Source organism: Saccopteryx bilineata, chromosome 3 (assembly GCF_036850765.1).
Source record: "Saccopteryx bilineata isolate mSacBil1 chromosome 3, mSacBil1_pri_phased_curated, whole genome shotgun sequence".
Lineage (NCBI taxonomy): Eukaryota > Metazoa > Chordata > Mammalia > Chiroptera > Emballonuridae > Saccopteryx > Saccopteryx bilineata.
The window spans coordinates 257315225-257339019 of record NC_089492.1 but is presented as its reverse complement, the minus strand read 5'-3'; the positions used below and the strand labels follow the sequence as shown (position 1 = coordinate 257339019).

The 23795-nt window shown below is 45.8% G+C and overlaps 1 protein-coding gene across 2 annotated transcripts in view; it reads right to left on the bottom strand.

Moving 5' to 3' along the window:
• The window catches only part of EIF2B3 (eukaryotic translation initiation factor 2B subunit gamma), a 137596-nt gene that overhangs the window by 4666 nt on the left and 109135 nt on the right, over positions 1–23795 (bottom strand). For both annotated transcript variants that reach the window (XM_066269359.1, XM_066269358.1), the window contains exons 7-11: positions 21807–21934; positions 20460–20650; positions 18376–18453; positions 17310–17458; positions 8400–8503 (exon numbers count right to left, since the gene is read on the bottom strand). In XM_066269359.1, coding sequence (XP_066125456.1) covers positions 8400–8503; positions 17310–17458; positions 18376–18453; positions 20460–20650; positions 21807–21934 — 650 coding nt within the window. The remainder of the gene's footprint in view (positions 1–8399; positions 8504–17309; positions 17459–18375; positions 18454–20459; positions 20651–21806; positions 21935–23795) is intronic.

Here is a 23795-nt window from a genome sequence, read left to right as displayed (position 1 = left end):
AATCTCCTTCTCAAAGAGAATGCATTTGACATGTTTGGTGCATTAGAGCAGTGGTCCCCAATCTTTTTTTTCTTTTCCTGTATTTTTCTGAAGCCAGAAACGGGGAGAGACAGTCAGACAGACTCCCGCATGCGCCCAACTGGGATCCACCCGGCACGCCCACCAGGGGGCGACGCTCTGCCCACCAGGGGGCGTAGGGGACGATGCTCTGCCCCTCCGGGGAGTCGCTCTGTTGCAACCAGAGCCACTCTAGCGCCTGGGGCAGAGGCCGAGAAGCCATCCCCAGCGCCCAGGCCATCTTTGCTCCAGTGGAGCCTCGGCTGCGGGAGGGGAAGAGAGAGACAGAGAGGAAGGAGAAGGGGAGGGGTGGAGAAGCAGATGGGCGCTTCTCCTGTGTGCCCTGGCCGGGAATCGAACCCGGGACTTCTGCACGCCAGGCCGACGCTCTACCACTGAGTCAACCGGCCAGGGCCAGTGGTCCCCAAACTTTTTTGGGCCACGGACCGGTTTAATGTCAGAAAATATTTTCACGGACCAGCCTTTAGGGTGGGACAGATAAATGCACAAAATAAAATTATGTGACCAGCATAAAAACTGTGGTATTTTTAAATATTGATATAATTGTCAAACTTACAAGACAAGCGTCAAGAGTGAGTCTTAGACAGATGTAACAGAAGGAATCTGGTCATTTTTAAAAAATAAAACATCGTTCAGACTTAAATATAAATAAAACGGAAATAATGTAAGTTATTTATTCTTTCTCTGTGGACAGGTACCAAATGGCCCATGGACCGGTACCGGTCCGCGGCCCAGGGGTTGGAGACCACTGCATTAGAGCAACAGTGCCAGAATCCACAGGCCCATTTCTCTAACTTTCTCCAGTGGGAAGAGAAACCTAGGTCTAGGTCTTTCACCAAGTTTAATGTTATGGCAGCACACCTACCAGAGGCAATCTCAGATGAGAAGGACAGGAAAGAAAGAAAAGGTGACAGTACTGAAAAAGAAAGAGCTTCTGAGTCACAACAACTCGATTTCTAATTTGACTTTGAGCAAACTGTTTCACATCTTTGGGCTTTAGTTTCCTCACAGAATTGTGGGGATTCAGTAACATAACTGATGTAAAGAGCCCCAAAGAGTGCTTTGTAAATATTAACTAGAAATCACAGAATGGGTCTGGTCTGGTCTGTGTCCTCCTGCCCTGGGAGGTGCTCCTCTTTATACTGCATAACTTTCTGCTTCCTTCAGGGAGAAGAATGGGGATGAGGCCCAGACAGTGCTCTGGCTGCCAGATTTCCTGGGGCTGGGCTGGTCCTGGAGTGTGACTGTCAATCAGGCTCCACCCTCAAGATAAGACTGACCAGAAGAGAACAAAGGAAATGTTTCTTTGGCTAGCTTCCCAGGGTACCTCCATCAGCTCTACTTTACCCTTTATCTCTCTACAGCTGAGTCAACCTCACTGTCTCATATCTAGACTCTGACATAGGCTCTTCCTTCATTCAGTCTCTTCTTAGTCTTCAGGGATACTGGGCTGTTCTGAAGACAGTCCCAGTTCCAACCAACATTCTTCTTGGCCCTCAGTGCTTCAGAACAGAGGGGCTAATTCGGTACCTGTTGGGGCAGACACACTTTTTCTTATGCTCTGCCAGGCTCCAAATAAAGACCTGGGCCTTCACTGGCCTGCCCTCCCTACTCTCTTCTCTGTCTTCTGGTCTGTTCTTCACTTGGGGTTGGGAGAAAACTCACTGGGATTCAGGAGAGTGAGACTATCTGGTATTTTGGGGGTAGATGTATTATCATGGAGATTCAGTAAGATGAGAGGAACCTGAAGGGTAGAAACAAGCAGCACTAGTTCTGCTTGGCCAGGGTTGAAGCCCAGATCCAATAAACTCGCTGGAAAAGTTCTGGGCTAGAATCAGGTTGGGAAAGATCTTAAAGGTAAGAGTACAGGAAGGATGGTAAGTTGGGGAAAAACCGATGGGGTGGAAGGGAATAACAAGTCACATATGAAAAGCTGCACTGTTGGGAAGCTGGGAAGGATTCCTGCTAGCCAGGACTTGAACTATGTACCCATTAGGTCTACTTTCATGGACAAAGGACTGATCACTGTGGTCACAGGGAAGAAATCCAAGTTCTTTCACTGACAGTGATAAGAGACTGAGATAGGCCCTGGCTGGTTGGCTCAGCGGTAGAGTGTCGGCCTGGTGTGTGGGGGACCCGGGTTCGATTCCCGGCCAGGGCACATAGGAGAAGTGCCCATTTGCTTCTCCACCCCCCTCCCCTCCTTCCTCTCTGTCTCTCTCTTCCCCTCCCGCAGACAAGGCTCCATTGGAGCAGGGATGGCCCGGACGCTGGGGATGGCTCCTTGGCCTCTGCCCCAGGCGCTAGAGTGGCTCTGGTCGCAACAGAGCGATGCCCCGGAGGGGCAGAGTATCGCCCCCTGGTGGGCGTGCCGGGTGGATCCCGGTCGGGCGCATGCGGGAGTCTGTCTGACTGTCTCTCCCCATTTCCAGCTTCAGAAAAAAAAAAAAAAAAGAGACTGAGATAAAGGGTCCAATTAGTCTCCCAGGTTTTGACTTTGTTGGCTATGGCTTTTCTCTTGGCTTGAGCAGGAGGTCAAACTTGGCCATCAGGATTTTTGCCAAAGATAATGTCATTAACTGAGCATGATGGGATAGCGTGACAAAAGCCAGAATTGTTAGAAAAGTGCCTGTTCTCCTGGTAGTCTTAGAATAGGGCAGAGTAGCCTACACTGGGTTATGAGAATCACATATTTGAGGTAAAAGACTACTATGGATTTGGTGACTCTGTGGTAGGTGAGTGATTGGAATTTGGAGAGGGGACAGCATTACTTCTGAGGATGAATGTTTTTTCCTGAAATCCCTCCAGGTGAGTAAGACTGAGTAGGGACTTCGTCATTTACTGAGTTCTTTGCTGGTGAAGACCTGAATTGCTGGAGTTGCTGAAGTTGCTAAAGTCTGAGTAATCCAAAGTAACAGGTCTTGAGTGCTGTACTGATGGCTAGGAATCTGCTTTATCCATACAGTTCAGCCTCAAAGAAAAGTGACAGTGGGAACAGGTGACTGGCCAGAGTGCTTATAGCAGGAAGGCCCTGACTACTGTGCTGGATGCACAGATCCCCCAGCACAGAACACAGAACAGGAAGTGAGGAGTTCTCTAATTTAGAGTCTAGATAACTTCCCTGGCCACCTTTCCTTCAGGGGGGCCATTAAGGGGTCTCCTCGTTGAAAAAAAGGGCACATAGTGTTAGACAGAACGAGAAAGCTCAGGAAACAATGAAGCCCAGCCCTGTGCTCGCTCCCTGATGGGAGTAGCCATGCCTCAAATCCTAGGTATCTGGAATTTAGTTGTCACTCATGTATTCTGCACATAGAAGAAAAAGGGGTAAAGTAAAAGGAAGAAACACCGTTACTTTGTTGGAAATGGAGAAAAGCAGAAACTGTGAAATTTGGGGTTCTAGCACACAAGTAAGAAGGGTAGTAGCAAATGGAGTTCACTCATTCAAATAAGCTTCTAGAGTAAACTCTTAAAAACAAAAAAAGGAAGCAGCTCCTGGTTCCATGAGGGAGTGAAAGAAGAAAGCACTGGGGGATGTTTCTCCTTTTTGTTGAGTAGCAGATAGTTTACAAAGACAAAGAGGGAGGAAGGGGGTGGAAGAAACATTGTGTGGGGGTCACAAACCCAAACAGAAGAGACCAAAGGACAGAGAAATACAATGAGACAGGAGGGGACAGGATAACAAAGCAGCTCCACAGATAAGCTGAGCAGCTGTTTTTAAAACTGTGGGGACTCCTTTCACAGCCTTTCATGGAGTCAGAGAAAAGCTGGGGTTTCTGAATCCTATTTTTAAGACTACTACCAACAGGCCCCAGCTGCTCAAGAAACAACTTTCTCTGCAACCTCAGGGTAGGCCTCTGTGACTTGTATGCTGATCAGGAGGACAGCTAAGACCTGAGGTTCCTGAAGATCAGAAAGAGCATGGATATGGAGGCCAAGTTATTGTTCTATTGGTCTGGGAAAGATGGACTAAGAGGAGAAACAGGGTATCATTGATCAAATTCTGCTGGGCAAGCCAGGACTGGCTTCTTCCTTTGCTTTTTTAAAGGCTATTTGGCAATAATTCAGGCTGAACACCCAGTTTGTCATCTACTAACTACTTTGGGTAAATTTCAACTTTTCAAAGTCTTAGTTTCCACTTCACCAAATGGGTCAATAATGAATCCTTTGTCAGAGGGCTTCTACAAGAACCAATAAGACAGTGCATGTGAGAACATTTTAAAGCTGTAAACAACAATTGAAAGCCAACAAAATTCCAAGAGGGCAGTGACATCCATGCTTCCAGCACTGGAGTTCCAGCTAGTGTCTCAGCACTCTTGCCTAGGCACATACCCTTAGCATGCTGGTGATCACAGAAGAAAGTATGAATAGCTAGGACACTGCTGCTGAGCAACACTCCTGCCAAAGGTTCTCTGGTGAGACACTGGGTGGAGTCTGTCTGCCAGTAACTAAACTAAAAATACAAGCCTTCCTTGCAGCTAGGGCATGGGCATATGACATGGGCTTGACCTATCAGGTGCAGTCACCTCAAACCTTGGGCTAGGAAATAGTGATATAAAGACGTAGGAACCCAGCCCTGGCCGGTTGGCTTAGTGGTAGAGTGGCGGCCCAGCATGTGGAAGTCCCAGGTTTGATTCCCGGCCAGGGCACACATCAGGAGAAGTGCCCATCTGCTTCTTCCCCCTTCCCCCTCTCCTTTCTCTCTCTCTCTTCCACTGGAGCAAAGTTGGCCCGGGCACTGTGGATGACTCCATAGCCTCCACCTCAGGCACTAGAATGGCTCTGGTTGCAACGGAGCAATGGCCCAGATGGGTAGAGCATTGCCCCCTAGTGGGCTTGCTGGTTGGATCCTGGTTGGGCACATGTGAGAGTCTGTCTCTCTGCCTCCCTGCTTCTCACTTCAGGAAAATACAAACAAACAAACAAACAAAAGAGAAGAAGGAACCAGACAGATTCCACTTTGTGGCTGCTGGGTGGTTGGAAAAGCAGTGCAACTTGTTCTGGTATTCACTGAGGACAGAAGCAGTGTTTCCACCAGAATGGTTTGGTGTATAAATCTGGCTATAAACCATTTTCTAAGTTTGACTCTGCAGCCATTGTAGAGCTGTGAGCTAGTATCTTTAAAAAATTTTTTTCTGAAGTCAGAGCAAGAGAGAGACAGAGAGGGACAGCAGACAGGAAGGGAGAGAGATGAGAAGTATCAACTCATAGCTGCGGCACCTTAGTTATTCACTGATTACTTTCTCATATGTGCCCTGACCCAGGGTGGGGGGCTTCAGCTGAGTCCGTGACCCCTTGCTCAAGCCAGCAACCATGGGGTCACGTCTATGATTCTGCACTCAAGCCAGAGACTTTGGGGTTTTGAACCTGGGTCCTCAGTGTCCCAGGCTGACGCTCTATCCACTGCACCACTGCCTGATCAAGCTTTTTTTTTTTTTTTTTTTTGAGATATAGACAGAAAGAGGAAGGGAGAGAGATGAGAAGCATCAACTCATAGTTGCAGCACCTTAGTTGTTCATTGATTGCTTTCTCATCTGTGCCTCGAATGGGGGGCTCCAGCTGAGCCAGTGACCCTTTGCTCAAGCCAGCAACCTTGGGGACATGTCTATGATTCCTTGCTCAAGCTGGTGATCCCGTGCTGAAGCTGGTGAGCCTGTGTTCAAGCCACATGAGCCCGTGCTCAATCTGGTGACCTCGGGGTTTTAAACCTGTGTCCCCAGCATCCCAGGCTGAAGGTCTATCCACTGTGCCACGGCCTAGTCAGGCTTCAATGAATTCTTTATTAGCTTAAATCAGAGTTAGTTTATGATGCGTGTAGCAAAGAACCTTACTAGTAAACTAGTGACACCCAGGAAGCCCACCAGAAATAACAATTCTCACATGTAGAAGAAGAAAGTGCTTGGGATATGAAAAGAAAGACAATGAGATGGAGAGCTACATCAAGTCTCAAGAGGAGAAATAAGAAGGAAGGATGGCTTTAGACCAAGGCCACATCTCCCTAGTTCAGTTATCAGTGTTGCATGTGGTTCTTTTATTAGCGTAAGTATAAAAAAAAAAGCAAGGAGAGATCTCATGGTACTTTTAGCCATCTCACACATGCTTTTTTTGGAGCCCTTTGGCCCTGAAATCCCCCAAAATGTGCTTTATGATCCAAATTTCATTCATTCATCTATCCCTGACCCATCCCCATCTGCTATAAACTAGGACCTGCTCAGAGAGTTAGGAATACATATTGGAATAAGTCTTTACCCTTGAAGATCTCAGTCTAGTGAGAAAAGCAGATTCATAAATTATTGCCATAACTTGTACAAGTACTTCAATAAAGATGTTGACAAAGCGCAGGGGTGCAAAGGAGAAAGGAATGCTTAGTTTGGCTGTAGGGGGGCATGGGAAGAGTCAGGGAAGGTTCTATAGAAAAGAAAACACTTGGGCAGTCTTCAAGAAAGGAATTCCAGAGAGAAAAGGCATTTGCAAAGGCAGGAAGAGGCACAACAGCATGATGTGTATGTGGAGCTCTAAGTCCCTTGGTATATACTCCAGGAGTTGTATGTGTTCCTTACAACATTTAATTATATTTAATTCTTATAAAAACCCTCCAAGATAGGTATTATTGTCTCAGTTTTTCTAGTTTTGAAAATCTGAGGCATAGAGATAAAAAATTTAACATGGTGCATGTGCACTGAGTTGCACAGCTGAGATCTGAACCTAGGTCTGTTTGATTCTAGAGGTATGTGACTTTATAAAGGGGAAGAAAAACAGTGAAGAAGGCTTCTGTGTACTGGAGAGAAGGAAAATGATGTTGCTTCTACCAGTACAGAATTGGTGGGGCTCGTTCCTTCGGCAACTTCCCTACCCCACCCTATTTTAGGTTTAGGAATAATGTTAAAAGGAATTAGCCATTCTTCTTGACCTTGAGCTTTGTCTATTTTTTGGCTAAAAACATGCAGTCAAATTATGGACCATTCAATATTTTCCAGCCCATTCAGGGAAAACCCTGAAGTCTCTATGTCTCTCAAGCACTAAATACTCTTTCTACTGCTATAGAACAGAGCAAGCTAATAGTGCAGCTGATAACCTCACCTCTAAATGGTTGAGAATGGCTCTGAGTGAAGGGCTTTTTTTTTTTTTTTTTTTTTAAATTTTTTTTAAATTTTATTATTATTATTTTTTACAGAGACAGAGAAAGAGTCAGAGAGAGAGAGATTGACAGGGACAGACAGACAGGAACGAAGAGATGAGAAGCATCAATCATTAGTTTTTCGTTGTGACACCTTAGTTGTTCATTGATTGCTTTCTCATATGTGCCTTGACTGTGGGCCTTCAGCAGACCGAGTAACCCCTTGTTTGAGCCAGCGACCTTGCGTCCAAGCTGGTGAACTTTTGCTCAAACCAGATGAGCCTGTGCTCAAGCTGGTGACCTCGGGGTCTCGAACCTGGGTCCTCGCCATCGCAGTCCGACGCCCTATCCACTGCGCCACCACCTGGTCAGGCGTGAAGGGCTTTTGAAGAAACTACTAACCTTCTTCCAAGCCAGGACTCTATGAGACTAATCCCCTTAAACATCAGGTCAGATAAAGTGCTCAAGGACTTTGAGAAGTCACAGTGTTTGCTGGATTCCTGGCCCTTCTCTCTCATGTCTAAGAGTCCTTGTAAACTATTGGTGCCAATCAGGATTATTTGATATTTCTGGTATTTTTACTTTTTCGGGGGTATTTTTCTGAAGTGAGAAGCAGGGAGGCAGAGAGACTCCTGCATGCAACTGACTGGGATCCACCTGGCTTGCCCACTAGGGGGCGATGCTCTGCCCATCTGGGGTGTTGCTCCATTGCAACCAGAGCCATTCTAGTGCTTGAGGTGGAGGCCATGAAGCCATCCTCAATGCCCAGGCCAACTTTGCTCCAATGGAATCTTGGTTGCAGGAGGGGAAGAGAGAGATAGAGAGAAAGGAGAGGGGGAGGGGTGGAAAAGCAGATGGGTACTTCTCCTGTGTGCCCTGGCCGGGAATTGAACCTGGGACATCCACATGCCGGGCCGCCACTCTACCACTGAGCCAACTGGCCAGGGCACATTTTTTAATAGCAAGAATGCGTACATATATAAGCTACTCTGTAAGATAAATTCCTAGAAATGGAACTGTTGAGTCAAAATTTAAAAATCTGACAATGTGTCAACCTCCCTGCAAGAACAACTTTTATCAGTGTATGTTCTCACCTGCAGAGTACGCATAGGCCTGTTCCCCAGTCCTCCCCAGCACTGAGCATTATCTGTGCTAGTGTGATAGGTTAAAAAATGGCATCTGTGATTACAGTTTGGATTTTGTTTACCTTTGGCTTCAATCCTCTGGCCACTTCCAATAAGGCAATCCTTGATGTCTGCTCCCTTCTGGATCACAGCGTTGTTGCAGATGACGCTGCCCTGGATGTTGCTCCTGTAACACAGTAGCTAAGTCAGGGAGTGCTCACAGCTCTCCTCACCATCCTCACCACTATGAGCTAGGGTTTCTGGCTCCTTCAATGGTTAGGAATAATGGCTAGTCAGTCTGGTTAATGTCTACATGCCTGAAGTTATCACTCAAAGACATAATGGCTCAGCTGGATCAAGGGAGGACCTGGATTCAGGGAAGTCCAGAGTTTGGACAGGCTCACAATGATCTTCTCCCCAAAAGTTTGAAAAAAGAAGACACTCTGACTTTAGTCTTTAGGCACCACAGACCTAAATTTCATCCAATCTTTCCTCCTTTAGTTGGGGGTGGAACCTGGCACTGGTCCCTGAGCTGACCCATCTCTCCTGCCTCTCATCTGGGAATATACACCAAATTTCATTTGCAGTTCAAATCCCATTAATCTTCCTAGGAGAACAGCTGTGGAAATAATGGGTGCCCCACAACTCTCACCACAGACTCTGGTTTAAACCATACTCATTTAGGAGAAACAGGTTGCTTTCTAAACCAGCTTCATGCCATATAAAAGACTACGCCAGACCCTAAAGCCACACTCTCAAGAGTAGCACCACTGGCTCTTACCATTTAAGTGTGTTTAAAGAGCATCTTCTGGCTCCTGAAATCTGGTGGGTGAGAGAAAATTCCTTTTGAAAACCTTCACTAGCATTTATTGCATACCTGCTCCATGCCAGGTACTATGCTAAATACTCTATGTATATTACAGGAGTGACTTACAAATTTAGCTATTTCATCGGAAAAATCACCTGGGCAGTGTTAAAAATAGCAAACAGGGCCTGACCTTTGGTGGCACAGTGGATAAAGTGTCAACCTGGAATGCTGAGGTCACCGGTTTGATACCCTGGGCTTGCCTGGTCAAGGCATATATAGGAGTTGGTGTTTCCTGCTCCTCCCCACCTTCTCTTTCTCTCTCCCTTCTCTGAAATGAATTAAAAAAAAAAAAAGCAAACGAAAACATTCTCAATATCCTGACTCCCATCAATATTTTGGGGTAGGTCTTAGATAAAGAGCCTTATATATTTAATTAAAAAAAAAAAGTTTCCTACACAATTGTGGGAGTATCATTTTTCCCTCTAATGTAGTAAAAATAACCACATTTTGTAGCTAAGGCAATAGAGAAGTTAAACCATTTACCCCAAACCACATAACTGCCAAGTAGCAGATACAAATCCAGGTCTGTCCAGAATCCATACGTTTAAGCATAATGCCATACAAAGAAATTAAGGGAAGAAAAGATTCGAGGAAGCCTGGAGCTGCTGAGCTGCTTTACTGAGCAGAGACGAGCTCTGTTTTAAAAAGATCCAGTACCTTAAAGAGTCAGGGGCAGCTGGAGGGGAAAAGGAGGTGAGTAAGGGTGTGAGCATCCACTTGAACAAAACAAAACGAAACAAACAAAACACCAACTAAGGAAGAACCCTCACACAACCTAGGAGGCGGGGCAATGGAGAAGGGATGGTCCAAGGACTGAAACTATCAATGCACAGGCCATTAAAAGAGTCTCCCAAATGCCAAAACTTCAGTAAAATACAAAACAAACAACAAAAAAAATCTAGTACTTTATGGCATCTGAGAATCTTCCTGCTTTTTTCAAGCCTGTCAGAAAGCAGTAAAATGCCAAAGCCACAGCACCTCTATGGTGCGGGCTAGATACATGCAGAGGAAGTAGGAATTTGACTTTTTTGGCTCAAACTCAGGACACACTCACAGGGCGGGCATTAAGGGACTTTCCAGAACTTTCCCACTTGCCCTCTGACTTAGGCAAAGCAGTTCAGCCTAAGTCGGAAGTTTTATAGTAGTACCTGTTCCCTGGGGAAAATTCTCCTAAAAAAAATAGTAAGGGCCTGACCAGGCAGTGGCACAGTGGATAGAGCACTGACCTGGGACACTGAGGACCCAGGTTTGAAACCAGAGGTCAGCAGCTTGAGCGCAGGCTCATCAAGGGTGAGCGTAGGATTGTAGGATAGCCTGCTTGAGTGTGAGATCACAGACATGACCCCATGGTCGCTGGCTTCAAGCCCCAGGTCTTTGGCTTGAGCAAGGGGTCACTGACTCAACTGCAGCCCCCAGTCAAGGCATATATGCAGTGGTGGGATTCAAATAATTTAACAAGTGGTTCTAATGACCGTTTTAAATATAAAAAAAGATACACTGAAAGGTAGTTTATTATATCGTGCATTTAATATTTGAATAAGAATAAAAGAGGTACACAAAACTAGCTTATAAGAAAGTTTTAAAATATTAATAAAAATATTAAATAAAATACCTGACAAAAAACAATACAAGTTGTCATCCCCAGGTTGTTTGGCAGTTTTTCTCTTTATGTTATATGTTTGCCTACTGAAGTAACAAATGTGAGGGAATTAAAATGTAGCATTTCATCAAAGTAAGTATAATGAGTTTTATAAAATGAATAATTTTTTTTGTTGTTGTATTTTTCTGAAGTTGGAAACGGGAAGGCAGTCAGACAGACTCCCGCATGTGCCCAACTGGGATCTACCCGGCATGCCCACCAGGGGTGATGCTCTGCCCATCTGGGGTGTCGCTCTGTTGTGACCAGAGCCATTCCAGCGCCTGAGGCAGAGGCCATGGAGCCATCCTCAGCGCCCGGGCCAACTTTGCTCCAATGGAGCCTTGGCTGCGGGAGGGGAAGAGAGAGACAGAGAGGAAGGAGAGGGGGAGGGGGGGAGGGGGGGAGAAGCAGATGGGCGCTTCTCCTGTGTGCCCTGGCCGGGAATCGAACCCGGGAGTCCTGCACGCCAGGCCGATGCTCTACCACTGAGCCAACCGGCCAGGGCCTGAATAAGTAAATATTACAAGCATAGTTCCATCAAATTTTTTTCACCTATGGACAGAGTGAACATACTATGGGCCCTTAGAATATGCTGTTGCACAGAGGAACATTAAAAAAGAGTAAGAATGTAAATTTGTGATTTCCACATTGGGTGGCTGCCCAGACACCCACCTGAGAGAGAACCCTGACTACAAGTGCCATTTTAAAACAATTAGTTTGCTGAACTCAACAAAAAATTAGGTATCGCTTTTGCCGAACCAGTGCAAACCGGCTAAATCCCACCACTGCACATATGACAAAGCAATCAATGAACAGCTAAGGTGCTGCAACTATGAGTTGATGCTTCTCATCTCTCCCTTCCTGTCCGTCCCTCTTTCCTGCACAAAAAATAATAGTAAGGAAGTATAGAGAGTCTCAGGTACCCAGTTTCCTGGGATATAGCAGGCTTGCAACTGGCTACTAGTTTGTCACTGAAAAGTCTCCTTTTTCCAAAGTGGGTGTAGCGGGGATGCTTCCGGTTCAGTAGTTTTAAGAGCCTGTGAAAGCATGTCCTGGAGCTAGGCAAATGGTAAACATGGTCAGCACACAAAAAACAGCCATCAGAAATGCAAGCAGCCATAGTTAGAGATTACTAACTGGCTCTCATGGAATATGGGATATAAGTGGGAAGCATTTCTGCAAGGAGGAGGCTGGAATGAGTGAGGTCAGATTTCCACAGCAAAGCATAGCATGGGTTCTCTTTATGTTTAGCAAGTCTGACTGAGGTCTTCAGAACCTCCCACATTGCTTTTCTCATCTACATAGTTTGTGAGTTAACAGCATCTGAGACACATAAACCGCTACCGTAGAGTCTGCAGATGTGATAGGGAAAAAGCAGTTGATTGATGGGAAGCTGGGGGCTCTCCTGAGGCTTCTGGTCAGTGGATCTGTGGAAGTCTTTGAGGTGAGCACCTGACAAAATGCTTAGTGAGTGTGAAGCTCTTTTCTTTCTTTAAATTTTATTATTATTTTAATTAATTTTTGTTTTTTTTTAGTGAAGCTCTTTTCTACCACTTGTTTCTTCAGGTGTCCCCCATTATCATGCCTATAGCCACAAGTCACCTCTATTAGCAAGGCTGAAGTACTTTGGAAAAATTTCAAGTCAATATACCTTTCCCTCTGGTCAGAAAAAAATTCTAGAATTAAGGATTTTACTGAAAGTGTGTGTGTTTGCTCATGCTAGAGGGGAAGGACAGATACTGCTATAGCAAACAAGCCCTCTCCAGGTTGCCGATCCACAGTAATGACTTGGCCTTTTCTGCTCAGTGCTTAAGGTGGGAGGGGAAGCAGCTTCCTATATAACTCAAGGAAAGAACTGGCTGGCCCCAATGTCAGAACTACTATTTTGCATCTATTTTTAACTCTCAACTTGGTACTAAGGACTCTGCTATGCTAATGTGCCTGGCTGTGTTCTCTAAGAAGCTGCTAAATGATGGCTAAGATTAATGGGGTTTTGGTCCTCATTTTTCTTCGGTGGGTTAAATTTTAAGCAAACCTTAGGCGTTGATATATTACCCTGGAAACCGCAAAGCTTCCGTGGAGATGAGGCCGTGAGAAAACACAGATGTCTACAGTAAGACCACTGCTTGCTTTGGCCATGCTGCCCACCCTACACGTCCTGGCATACAACACGAGGAAGAAGCCCTGACCTGGGAAGCAAGAGTGCCTCCAAATTCTTGTTCCTCTCTGGCTCCAGGTAGGACTCTGTTCAGTTTATTTCAGAAGGAAAGGGAACTCACATAAATCTAATGTTTAACACATCTCTTTTATTATTATTTTTATTGTGACAGAGACAGAGAGAGACAGAGAGAGACAGAGAGAGACAGAGAGAGGGACAGATAAGCAGGAAGGGAGAGATGAGAAGCATCAATTCTTTGTTGCAGCACCTTAGTTGTTCATTGATTGCTTTCTCATATGTGCCTTGACCAGGGGGCTACAGCAGACCAAGTGACCCTTTGCTCAAGCCAGTGACCCTGGGCTCAAGCTGGTGAGCCTCGCTCAAACCTGATGAGCCCACGCTCAAGCTGGTGACCTTGGGGTTTTGAGCCTGGGTCCTCCATGTCCCAGTCTGAAGCTCTAGCCCTTACACCACTGCCTGGCCAGGCTGTCTAACACAACTTGATTACACAAAGACTTTATATTCATTATGTAATTTAATCCATTCAGGGAACCTATAGGGATAGTGGTATTTATTCTAATTTTTACAGAGAAAATTTAGGTTCATAGAGGTTAAGCAATGTGCCCAAGCCTACACAGTGGTGACTCACCACCATGTCATGGGCTTCTGCCTCAGGTGTTGACTCAGCAATATTTGGCAAAGAACCATGAAACTTCTCAGTGATTGTGAAGACAGGCAGGTTCTTCCCTGGGGATAAGTTGACAGGCTTTAAAGATATGACTCACTACTTCAGCCTAAAGATTATGGCTGAATCATCCAATCTTCCAGATGCCAGAGCCTCCTAACCTTAGTCCAGTGCTCTAGCTGGTTAGCCTGTGCTCAAGCTGGATGGGCCCGCTCTCAAGCTGGTGAACTCAGGGTTTCAAACCTGGGTCTTCAGTATCCTAGGTTGATGCTATATTCACTGTGCCACCACCTGGTCAGGTTCAAAAGTTTAAATAGGGCAGAGATATCCTTTAGGAAGACAATGCTGGCAACATGCCACCTCTGTGAAATGAGATAAAGTAACAACCAACATTCTGTGTGCCATGCATTATTCTAAGTGCTTTCTGTCTGTTAGTTCACTTAGTACTCCCAATAAATCTGTGAGGTAGTTCAGCTTTTACCCCATTTTATACTTCTCTCCTCTTCTATCAGTTTATAGACAGAGAAATCAACAGATATCTGAACTAGAATCAATCTCAGCCTGATCCAGCCTACTGGTTTTCAAAATTTGTTTTGTAGACCTGCTTCACATCCTATAGGAAGGACAAGTGACCCTTCCCCACTGTATTCCAAAACTCTGTGCTTTTATCAGTTTTAAATACTGAGTTTCTAGCATGACCAGGCGGTGGCACAGTGGATAGAGCATTGGACTGGAATGTGGAGGACCCAGGTTCGAGACCCTGAGGTTGCTAGTTTGAGTGTGTGCTCACCAAGGTCACTGGCTTGAGCAAGGGGTTACTTGGTCTGCTGAAGGCCCACTGTCAAGGCACATATGAGAAAGCAATCAAAGAACAACTAAGGTGTCACAACAAAAAACTGATGATTGATGCTTCTCATCTCTCTCTGTTCCTGTCTGTCCCTATCTATCCCTCTCTCTGTCTCTGTAAAAAAAAAAAAAAAAAAAAAAAAAAAAGCCGAGTTTCTGTGTAAGACTTATGTTAAAAAAAAAAAAAAAAAATCTTAAAGCGTCGACCTGGAAATGCTGAGGTCGCTGGTTCAAAACCCTGGGCTTGCCTGGTCAAGGCACATATGGGAGTTGATGCTTCCAGCTCCTCCCCCTTCTCTCTCTCTCTGTCTCTCCTCTCTTTCTCTCTCTGTCTTTCCCTGTCCTCTCTAAAATGAATAAATAAAAAAAAAAAATTAAAAAAAAAAAAAAAAATCTGGTCTGACCAGGCGTTTGCACAGTGGGGAACTGAGGACCCAGATTTGAAACCTTGAGGTTGCCGGCTTGAGTGCAGGGTCACTGGCTTGAGTGTAGGATCATAGATATGACCCCATGGTCGTTAGCTTTAGCTCAAAGGTTGCTGGCTTGAGCAAGGGGTCACTGGCTTGGCTGGAGCCCTCCAGTTCAGGCACATATGAAAAAGCAATCAATAAACAACTAAGGTGCTGCTACTACAAGTTGATGCTTCTCATCTCTTTCCTTTCCTGTCTCTTAAAAAAAAATGTGTGAAAATCCTTCCTCTCTTCCATCACCTATGATTGCTTTTCATACAAAACAAAACCTGAGGTCCATACAGAGGAAGAATTCTACTAAATATCATTCAAGTTTTGTTACTCCAAGTACAGGTTATTCATAAACGAAGATTTTAGGATACTATGGGATCTCAAAATGGGGGAAGATTCTCCATAACTTATAATGGAGAAGCTCTTCCTCAAAAAAGAGTGTATGGCTTATAAGTCCACTCCTCCGAGGCCTCTGCCCTCTTCAGGGCTGTTCTGGATTCTGAGATAAGGGAAGGTGACCCTTTTTTTTTTTTTTTTTTTTTTACAGAGACAGATTCAGAGAGAGGGATAGATAGGGACAGGCAGACAGAAATGAAGAGAGATGAGAAGCATCAATCATCAGTTTTTTGTTGTGACACTTTAGTTGTTCATTGACTGCTTTCTCATATGTTCCTTGACCGTGGGCCTTCAGCAGACCGAGTAACACCTTGCTTGAGTCAGTGACCTTGGGTTCAAGCTGGTGAGCTTTCTGCTCAAACCAGATGAGACCGTGCTCAAGCTGGCGACCTTGGGGTTTTGAACCTGGGTCCTCTGCATCCCAGTCCAATGCTCTATCCACTGCGCCACCGCCTGGTCAGGCGAAGGTGACCCCCCTTTTTTTTTTTTACAGAGACAGAGTCAGAGAGAGGGATAGGCAGGGACAGACAGACAGGAACAGAGAAATGAGAAGCATCAATCATTAGTTTTTCGTTGTGCATTGCGACACCTTAGTTGTTCATTGATTGCTTTCTCATATGTGCCTTGACCATGGGCCTTCAGCAGACTGAGTAACCCCTTGCTAGAACCAGTGACCTTGGGTCCAAACTGGTGAGCTTTTGCTCAAACCAGATGAGCCCGTGCTCAAGCTAGCGACCTTGGGGTCTCAAACCTGGGTCCTCAGCATCCCAGTCCAACGCTCTATCCACTGCGCTACCGCCCGGTCAGGCGAAGGTGACCCATTTTTAAAAATAGATTTTATTTATTGATTTTGGAAAGAAATGAGAGAGAGGAGAGAGAGAGAAAGAGTCAGAGAGAGAGAAGAGCTGGGGAAGAGTGGGAAGCATCAACTCTTAGCAGTTGCTTCTTGTATGTGCCTTGACTGGGCAAGCATGGGGTTTCCAACTGGCGACCTCAGCATTTCAGGCTGACACTTTTATCCAGTGTGTGACCCCAGGTCAGGCTAAGGTGACCCTTAGATATTAGTATTGTGTCATTCCAGCATTGTCAGCGGCTCACTACTGTGGCCATCCCATCAAATAGGATATCAAAGCAAGAGAGGGCGGTTTCTTCCAGGACCACAATTGTCGTGTGAGAAGGCTGCTGGAAATGCTTTCAGAGACCATTTCTTTCTTTTCCTTTTTTTAAGATTGATTTTAGAGAGAGAGGAAGGGAGAGAGAGAAAGCGCATGACAGGAACCTCCATCTGTTTCTGTAAGTGCCCTGACAGGGATCAAATTGGCAACCTCTTTACTTCTGGATGATGCTCTAACCAAGTGAGCTATCTGGGCAGGGCCAGAGACCATTTTCTTTTTTTATTTTTTCTTTTAAAATCAAGTGAGAGGCAGAGAGGTGGAAAGACAGACTCCTGTATGCGCCCGACCAGATCCACCCCTGGCAACCCCCTGGCAACCCCTGTCTGGGGCTGATGTTCTGCCTATCTGGGCTGCTGTTCTGTTGTGTGGCCCCTGAGCTATTTAGTGCCTGAGGCCAGTCCATGCCTCAGTGCGCCAGGACCAACTTGATCATTTGAGCCATGGCTGCGAGAGGAGAAGAGAGAGAGAGATGGGGGTAGGAGGGAGAAGCAGATGGTGGCTTCTGCTGTGTGCCTTGATTGGTCATTGAACTTGGGACTTCCACATGCTAGGTCTACGCTTTACTACTGAGCCAACCAGTTAGGGCAAGACCATTTCTTTATAGAACTAAACTAAGACCTCAAAAGGCTTAGGAACTATTCCTCCCTTCATCCTTTCCCTTTCTTGCCTTCTCTAAGCTAAGCCCTTTCCTAGGCTGTACTGGCCTCCAAAGCATCCAAGGGGTACTAGGGGCCTTGCTTCAAGTAGGCGCAAGGGAAAACATACCCTTCCTCCACAGTGACTGAGTTCATGAGAAGGCAATTGGTGATAGTTACTCTCTCTCTTATGACACAGGATGAACCAATTACTGAGTGCTTAATGGATGACTTCTCTCCAACCTGTGTATCTGACCCGATGAGGCAGTCAGCTCCAACCTGAAAAAGACAAATATAAAACGTTCCATTCATCTTAACTGACTGTAAGTTAACCTCCCCTGATCCCTTCACCTGGCATCTAACAGGATATTTCCCCAAACACATTTCAGCAAGAGGGACCATCATCAGTATTATTTAGGGCCCCAAGGTCACATAATACCTCTGAGAACAACTCAAACTTACACGCTCATGCACTTGGGTACATAGATATGCGGGGGTTTTTTTTTGTATTTTTCTGAAGCTGGAAACGGGGAGAGACAGTCAGACTCCCGCATGCGCCCGACCGGGATCCACCCGGCACGCCCACCAGGGGCGCCGCTCTGCCCACCAGGGGGCGATGCTCTGCCCCTCCGGGGCGTCGCTCTGCTGCGACCAGAGCCACTCTAGCGCCTGGGGTGAGGCCAAGGAGCCATCCCCAGTGCCCGGGCCATCTTTGCTCCAATGGAGCCTTGGCTGCGGGAGGGGAAGAGAGAGACAGAGAGGAAGGAGGGGGGGGTAGAGAAGCAAATGGGCGCTTCTATGTGCCCTGGCCGGGAATCGAACCTGGGTCCCCCGCATGCCAGGCTGATGCTCTACCGCTGAGCCAACCGGCCAGGGCAGATATGCTTTTCTGAAGAGAGTGCTCAAATCGGGGTAAGAAGAGGAAGAGAGATGGAAAGCTCCTATGTCTGAGTGCCAGGACTATAACGGACTTTCCTTACAGGGTTTGTGTAGTTGGGGCCAGCACCTGTCCAGGCAGATTGGACAGGTGTGCCTGGACTAAAAGGTAAAATTTTATAACCAGAACCCAGTTGGTATTTCCTTGGGGCTAATGAGGTTCTGAGTTTGAAAGCCCTATCCAGCTTCACAAGGACAAGCCTCAATGCATCCAGAGATTGTCCCATACCTGCCCTGCTCAAGCTAGTACTAGTACTTACCAAGTGTCTGTTGACAATCTGAGCTGATAAATGGACCAATGATTCTTCTGGACAAAGAACAGGCAGCAATTTGGGCACCTTGAGGAAAGAGGTTTGGTCAGTAAAGTAAGACCAGAAAACACCTGAAAGCACTTTAGGTAGAACCCAGAGCCCAGTCAGAGATGGGGATGTGGCAGAGCAGGTGGCTACTGCATTTCCCCTAGGACAAAGATTGTTTATGCCGCAGCTTCTAGATGGTTTTATCCTCAGTTTCTGAACTGAAAGGAATACCATGTCCTTCAGCTGGGAGGTGGTGAGATAAACCTTTGAGATACCTAGGCAGCACTTGGGAGAGGAGCCCTAATGTGGGCAGGAGGCATACTGAGTCCTGACCATAGTCATCCTAGGTTCCTGCCCACCTCCTGGACCACTGTGACCGGGCAGGAGGTGGGGATGAGAGCAATGTTAGCCAATTCCACAATCAGGACTGACCCTGAGAAAACAGCCACGTTCTTCACCAGCCAAAATAAAACACTGAAGGGAAAGTTCCCACCATTCTCTCTTCAGCATGAGAAAACTGAAAGGTCAGAGTATGGAGAGTTTTAGCTCTAGACTCTTTAAGAGGGCACAGATAAGTGTACCTATCTGATTTTCTAGCATGGGAAGAATGACATGATAGCCTATAGTGTGCAGTGGCCACAATGGCTGAGGGAGGCCTTGTCAGGACTGCTATACTGGCACTATGAATGCTAATCCCTCAGTCCCCATCCCTGAGATCTCCTCCATCACACTTCAACCAAGGCCATTCAGGCCTGTCTGCTGCACAGCCCTCGCCAGCACTTCAGAGGACACTTTTCTAGCCTCAGGCTGTCCATGGACCTGCTTTTGACCAGTCTGACAGTGTCTAGTCATAGAATTGAAGAAAGAAAACTGAAAGTCAAATTAAGGAAGATTTCTAATAGCTCTGACCTTAAATTGGGGCTAACTTTATCCAGGACTGCCCTAAGTAAACATGGGACTATTTATGATTTCTCATAAACTCTCTGGCCTAGATTCCCTTGGATTTATAACCAATCCATGTTGAGACCAGCTTGGGGTGTGGGGCCGTGGCTATACCCACCACATGGTATGGGTCCTAAATATTCCTGAGCCAGGTCTTTTTCAGGGACTCAATCCAAGTTTTTCAATATTTTTTATCACTCTAACTGACCTCTCCACCCACTCCCCAGCTCATACCTACACTGACAATTTCACAATGTTCTACCAGGAACCACGTCAACCGCTAATCTTTCCATTATCTCATCTCTGTGTGAATGCCACTCCAATTAGTTCCCTCAATCATCTATCTTTTCCTATTCTCATTTCAACTCTTAACTGCTCTGTATTTCATTTTCATGGTCTCATCATCCCTCTCTCCTGTAACCTTCCTCCTGTGCTTGCTACGCAATAAAGAGCTACCTTATACCCTTATCCTTTTCACTGTTCCCCTCTGCATCCCTTAACTACACTAAAACCTGGCTTGTCTTTCATGGTACAAATTCCCCTTCAGCAGAAGCTACTAATTTTCCATTTCTCATAAACCTCAGGGTTAAAAAAAAACAAGGGGGTTCCTAAGGCTCCTCACTCTCTAATGCGGCTTCCAGACATTTCTCTCTCAGACATTCCTTCCCTGAGGCTTTGCCATCTGGCTCTTCTACACTTTGTTCCTTCGCCTTCTTAGGAAAGACTCCTCTGTGTGCCGGTGGGTTTATCTCACCACAGTAATGATTATACAATATTTATCTGTTTGTTTATGGAGTACTGTAGATATCCCCATGCTGTGCAGAACAGGGGAAAGCTGCTAAACTCTGACGCCATAAATTAGCCTTCCTGGAGATCTTGGCCTTTCCCTGGAGTCACAGAGGCTCTGCCCCTATGGATTAGGCCCTCTGCTGCCACTTTTGCTGTACCTGGGTACCCTAATGGTCTCTCCTGACATTCTAGGTCCTGCTCAAACTTAGGAATGAAAGAGATTCTGAACAAGACACTATCTACTGAAGAAATAAAACAAAAGTCTGTTTCTAGGGGAGATGCTCCCATGATTTCTTCCAAACCCACCCTCTCACCTGTCTGTTTGCTTCTATGTAGAGTCCCAGGGTGCTCAATCGAAAGCAGAGCCCCTCTTTCATGATGTGGACATAACAGCGCACCTGAGATCTGGACAAGTCTTCCCACTGGTCTCCTCGACAGGCATTCCAGCAGCCATCACAGGGAGCAAAGGTCAGCGTATTGGCTTCTTTTATAAAACTGTAAATATCTTCAGAACAAACACCCACACCGAAGAAGTGAATGAGAGAGATGACAGAGGGGATATAGACTCAGTAAGTTTTGAAAGGGCATAGCTCATAATTCTCCCCCTGGAATTCCCCTCTGCAGCATGGACCCTAGGGAAACTCCACTAAAACGTGAAAGACTAAGTAAAATTAAAAGAGGCAATGTGCTTTCTTGTGTGTTTGAAATGTATGATACAAAAATGCTTAAAAAGATATCCTAAAGCAAGTTCAACCGATAACCAAGCACTACTAGGGAAAATAAAATAGATGACTCTTGTGGATCATGAAGTACGCAAGCAAGTGTCCAGGTATTAGCGACCCACCATACTGTGGGGCCAGCCTCTATACCATAGTTGTGCTGGGACAGAAAGAGTACAGGGCTTGGGGCCAGAGTGGCTGGGCTCCAGTTTTTCAACTTCTACAATAATCAATTGGGATTTATTTTATTTATAATTATAAAATGAGTTCAGAAGACTGAGTACACCTTCTGAATCTAAATCCATCTACATTTCAGAACTGAGAAAAAATGGGGAGTATGTTGTTTAAGGTCAAATAAAAAGTACTGTTAAAAAGAAAAAGAAAACTGAGTTACCTTCCTCAGGTCACAGAGCCAATTAATTCATTTGAAACGTGTGTGTGTATGCCTTTTTTTTTTTAGGCAGGGATATGAGAGCAAACAAGACAGATTTCATCCCTACACCCTGGAAAGATGACCACTGATGGGCCTCTGGTTGGGCTGTAATTGCACGCCTTTCTTCCCTTGACAGAAGAGGCTGAGTTTAGTCAGGAGTGGGAATTTAGTCAGCCCCCTGCCCAGAGCCTAGAAAAAAGGAGAACTGAGAAGTGGTGGGCAGAGTTTAAAGTTAAAATGATCTATTGAGGCACACAGCCATCCAGAGCTGTGAACCAGAGAATGAACTTGAGGCATGATTAACTTGTCCCTGAAGAGCATAGTGACAGGATCTGTTTGAGCAAGCTTACCCAGTGCTCAGAGAGTGGCATCAGCTACCCTGTCTTGCTTGGTTGGTAGACAGTAAACTGCTGCCTTGAGACAGGGATCTTGGGCTGGGCTAAGCTGCGCAGCCATTTTTTCCAAAGGTGCTGCTACTCCGACCTTACTGCACCAACCTAAGCACTGACCTAAGGACTTCAGCTCCTTTTTCTTTAGATCCTCCTCTTTTTCTTCTTGTCCTTGTTGTGTGGCAGCTGAGGAAAACTGTTTTCTTACTAGGTATGGAATCAGTTCACTCCGGATAGAAGTGATGGACCTAGGAAGACAGAGTGGTCAAATATGAGAAATCTGCTAGATTCTTTAGGGGTCAAAAACTGTGCATCCAAGGAAAATCCAAATTCCTCCCTGTCGTGCCGCCTTGGGATTGATAGAGATCTAAAGTAGTATGAATTTCACAGTTCTGAAGAAGCAATGGATCTAAGTTCTCTATCAGCTTTAGGCTGGAAGTAGGAGTGTAGAATAATGAATGTGGGACTTCCCTCCCATGACCTATACAAAAAAAGCTTTCACAAAGTCCCATCTACACGGCCTGTGTGTATGTGTGTATGCGTATTTTAACACGGTGCCTTGACTTTTTTTTTTTGCCAGAAAAAGAGAGACAGAAACAGAGACAGGAAGGGAGAGAGATGAGAAACATCAACTCATAGTTGCTTCTCATATGTGCCTTGACAGAATGGGGGGGGGGGTGCTCTAGCCAGCGACCTTGGGCTCAAGCCAGCAACCTCGTGCTCAAGCTGGCAGCCCTGCGCTCAAGCTGGTGAGCCTGCACTCAAGCCATCAACCACGGGGTTTCAAACCTGGGACCTCAGCATCCCAGCTTGACGCTCTATCCACTGCATCATCACCAGTAAGGCGGTGGCTTGACTCTTAACTGGCAATGATTCATGAGAAGGTAGAATGATCTGATCTTTTTATTTTTTATTTGGGGGGGGGGGAGACACAGGAAGGGAGAGAGATGAGAAGCATTAACTCATAGTTGTGTCACTTTAGTTGTTCATTGATTGCTTCTCATACATGCCTTGATGGGGTGGGGGTGGGGGTGGGGGTGGCCTAAGCTGAGCCAGTAACCCCTTGCTTAAACCTGCGACCTTGGGATCATGGCTTAAGCCAGTAACTTTGGGATCATGTTGATGATTCCTGTGCTCTAGCTGACAAGTCCGTGCTCAAGCTGGTAACCTTGAGGTTTCGAACCTGGATCCTCAGTGTCCCAAATTGATGCTCTATACATTGCACCAAAATCAGTCAGGCTTACATTCTGATCTTTTTTTTTTTTTTAGATTTTATTTATTGATTTTATATAGAGAGAGAAAGGGGGGGAGGAGCAGGAAGCATTAACTCATAGGTTGCTTCTCATATATGCCTTGACCAGGCAAGCTAGGGGTTTTGAACCAGCAACCTCAGCATTCCAGGTCAACGATTTGTCCACTGCACCACTGTAGGTCAGGCCGTTTTTTTTTCTTCTTTTTTTTAAGTGAGAGGAGTGGAGGGAGATAGTGAGACAGACTCCTGCAAGTGCTCCAACCAGGATCTACCCTACAGCCCTGTCTGGGAACAATGCTAAAGCACTTAAGGCTGATGCTAGGACCAACTGAGCTATCCTCAGCACCCAGGGCCGACACCTGAATCAGCTGAACCACTGGCTGTAAGAAGGCAAGAGGGAGAGAAGGGAGAGAAGGGAGAGAGGAGGGGTAGAGAAGCAGATGGTTGCTTTGCTTGTGTGCCCTGACTGGGAATCAAACCCAGGGCGTCCATATGCCGGGTTGATGCTCTATCCACTGAGCAAACAGGCCAGGGTCTGCTCTGATCTTTTGAAAAAAGTTGTTTAAAAAATTATCTCCATAAAGGCCTTGCTTATCTTCTGTTAGATTAATCCTAAGTATATAATTTTATTAGTATTATAAATGTTATCCTTTTTTTTTTACAGAGACAGTGAGAGTGATAGAGAGGGACAGACAGACAAAAAGAGAGCTGAGAAGCATCAATTCTTCATGCATCTCCTTAGTTGTTCATTGACTGCTTTCTCATATGTGCCTTGACTGAGGGGGCTACAGCAGAGCAAGTGACCCCTTGCTCAACCCAGCGACCTTTGGGCTCAAGCCAACGATCATGGGGTCATG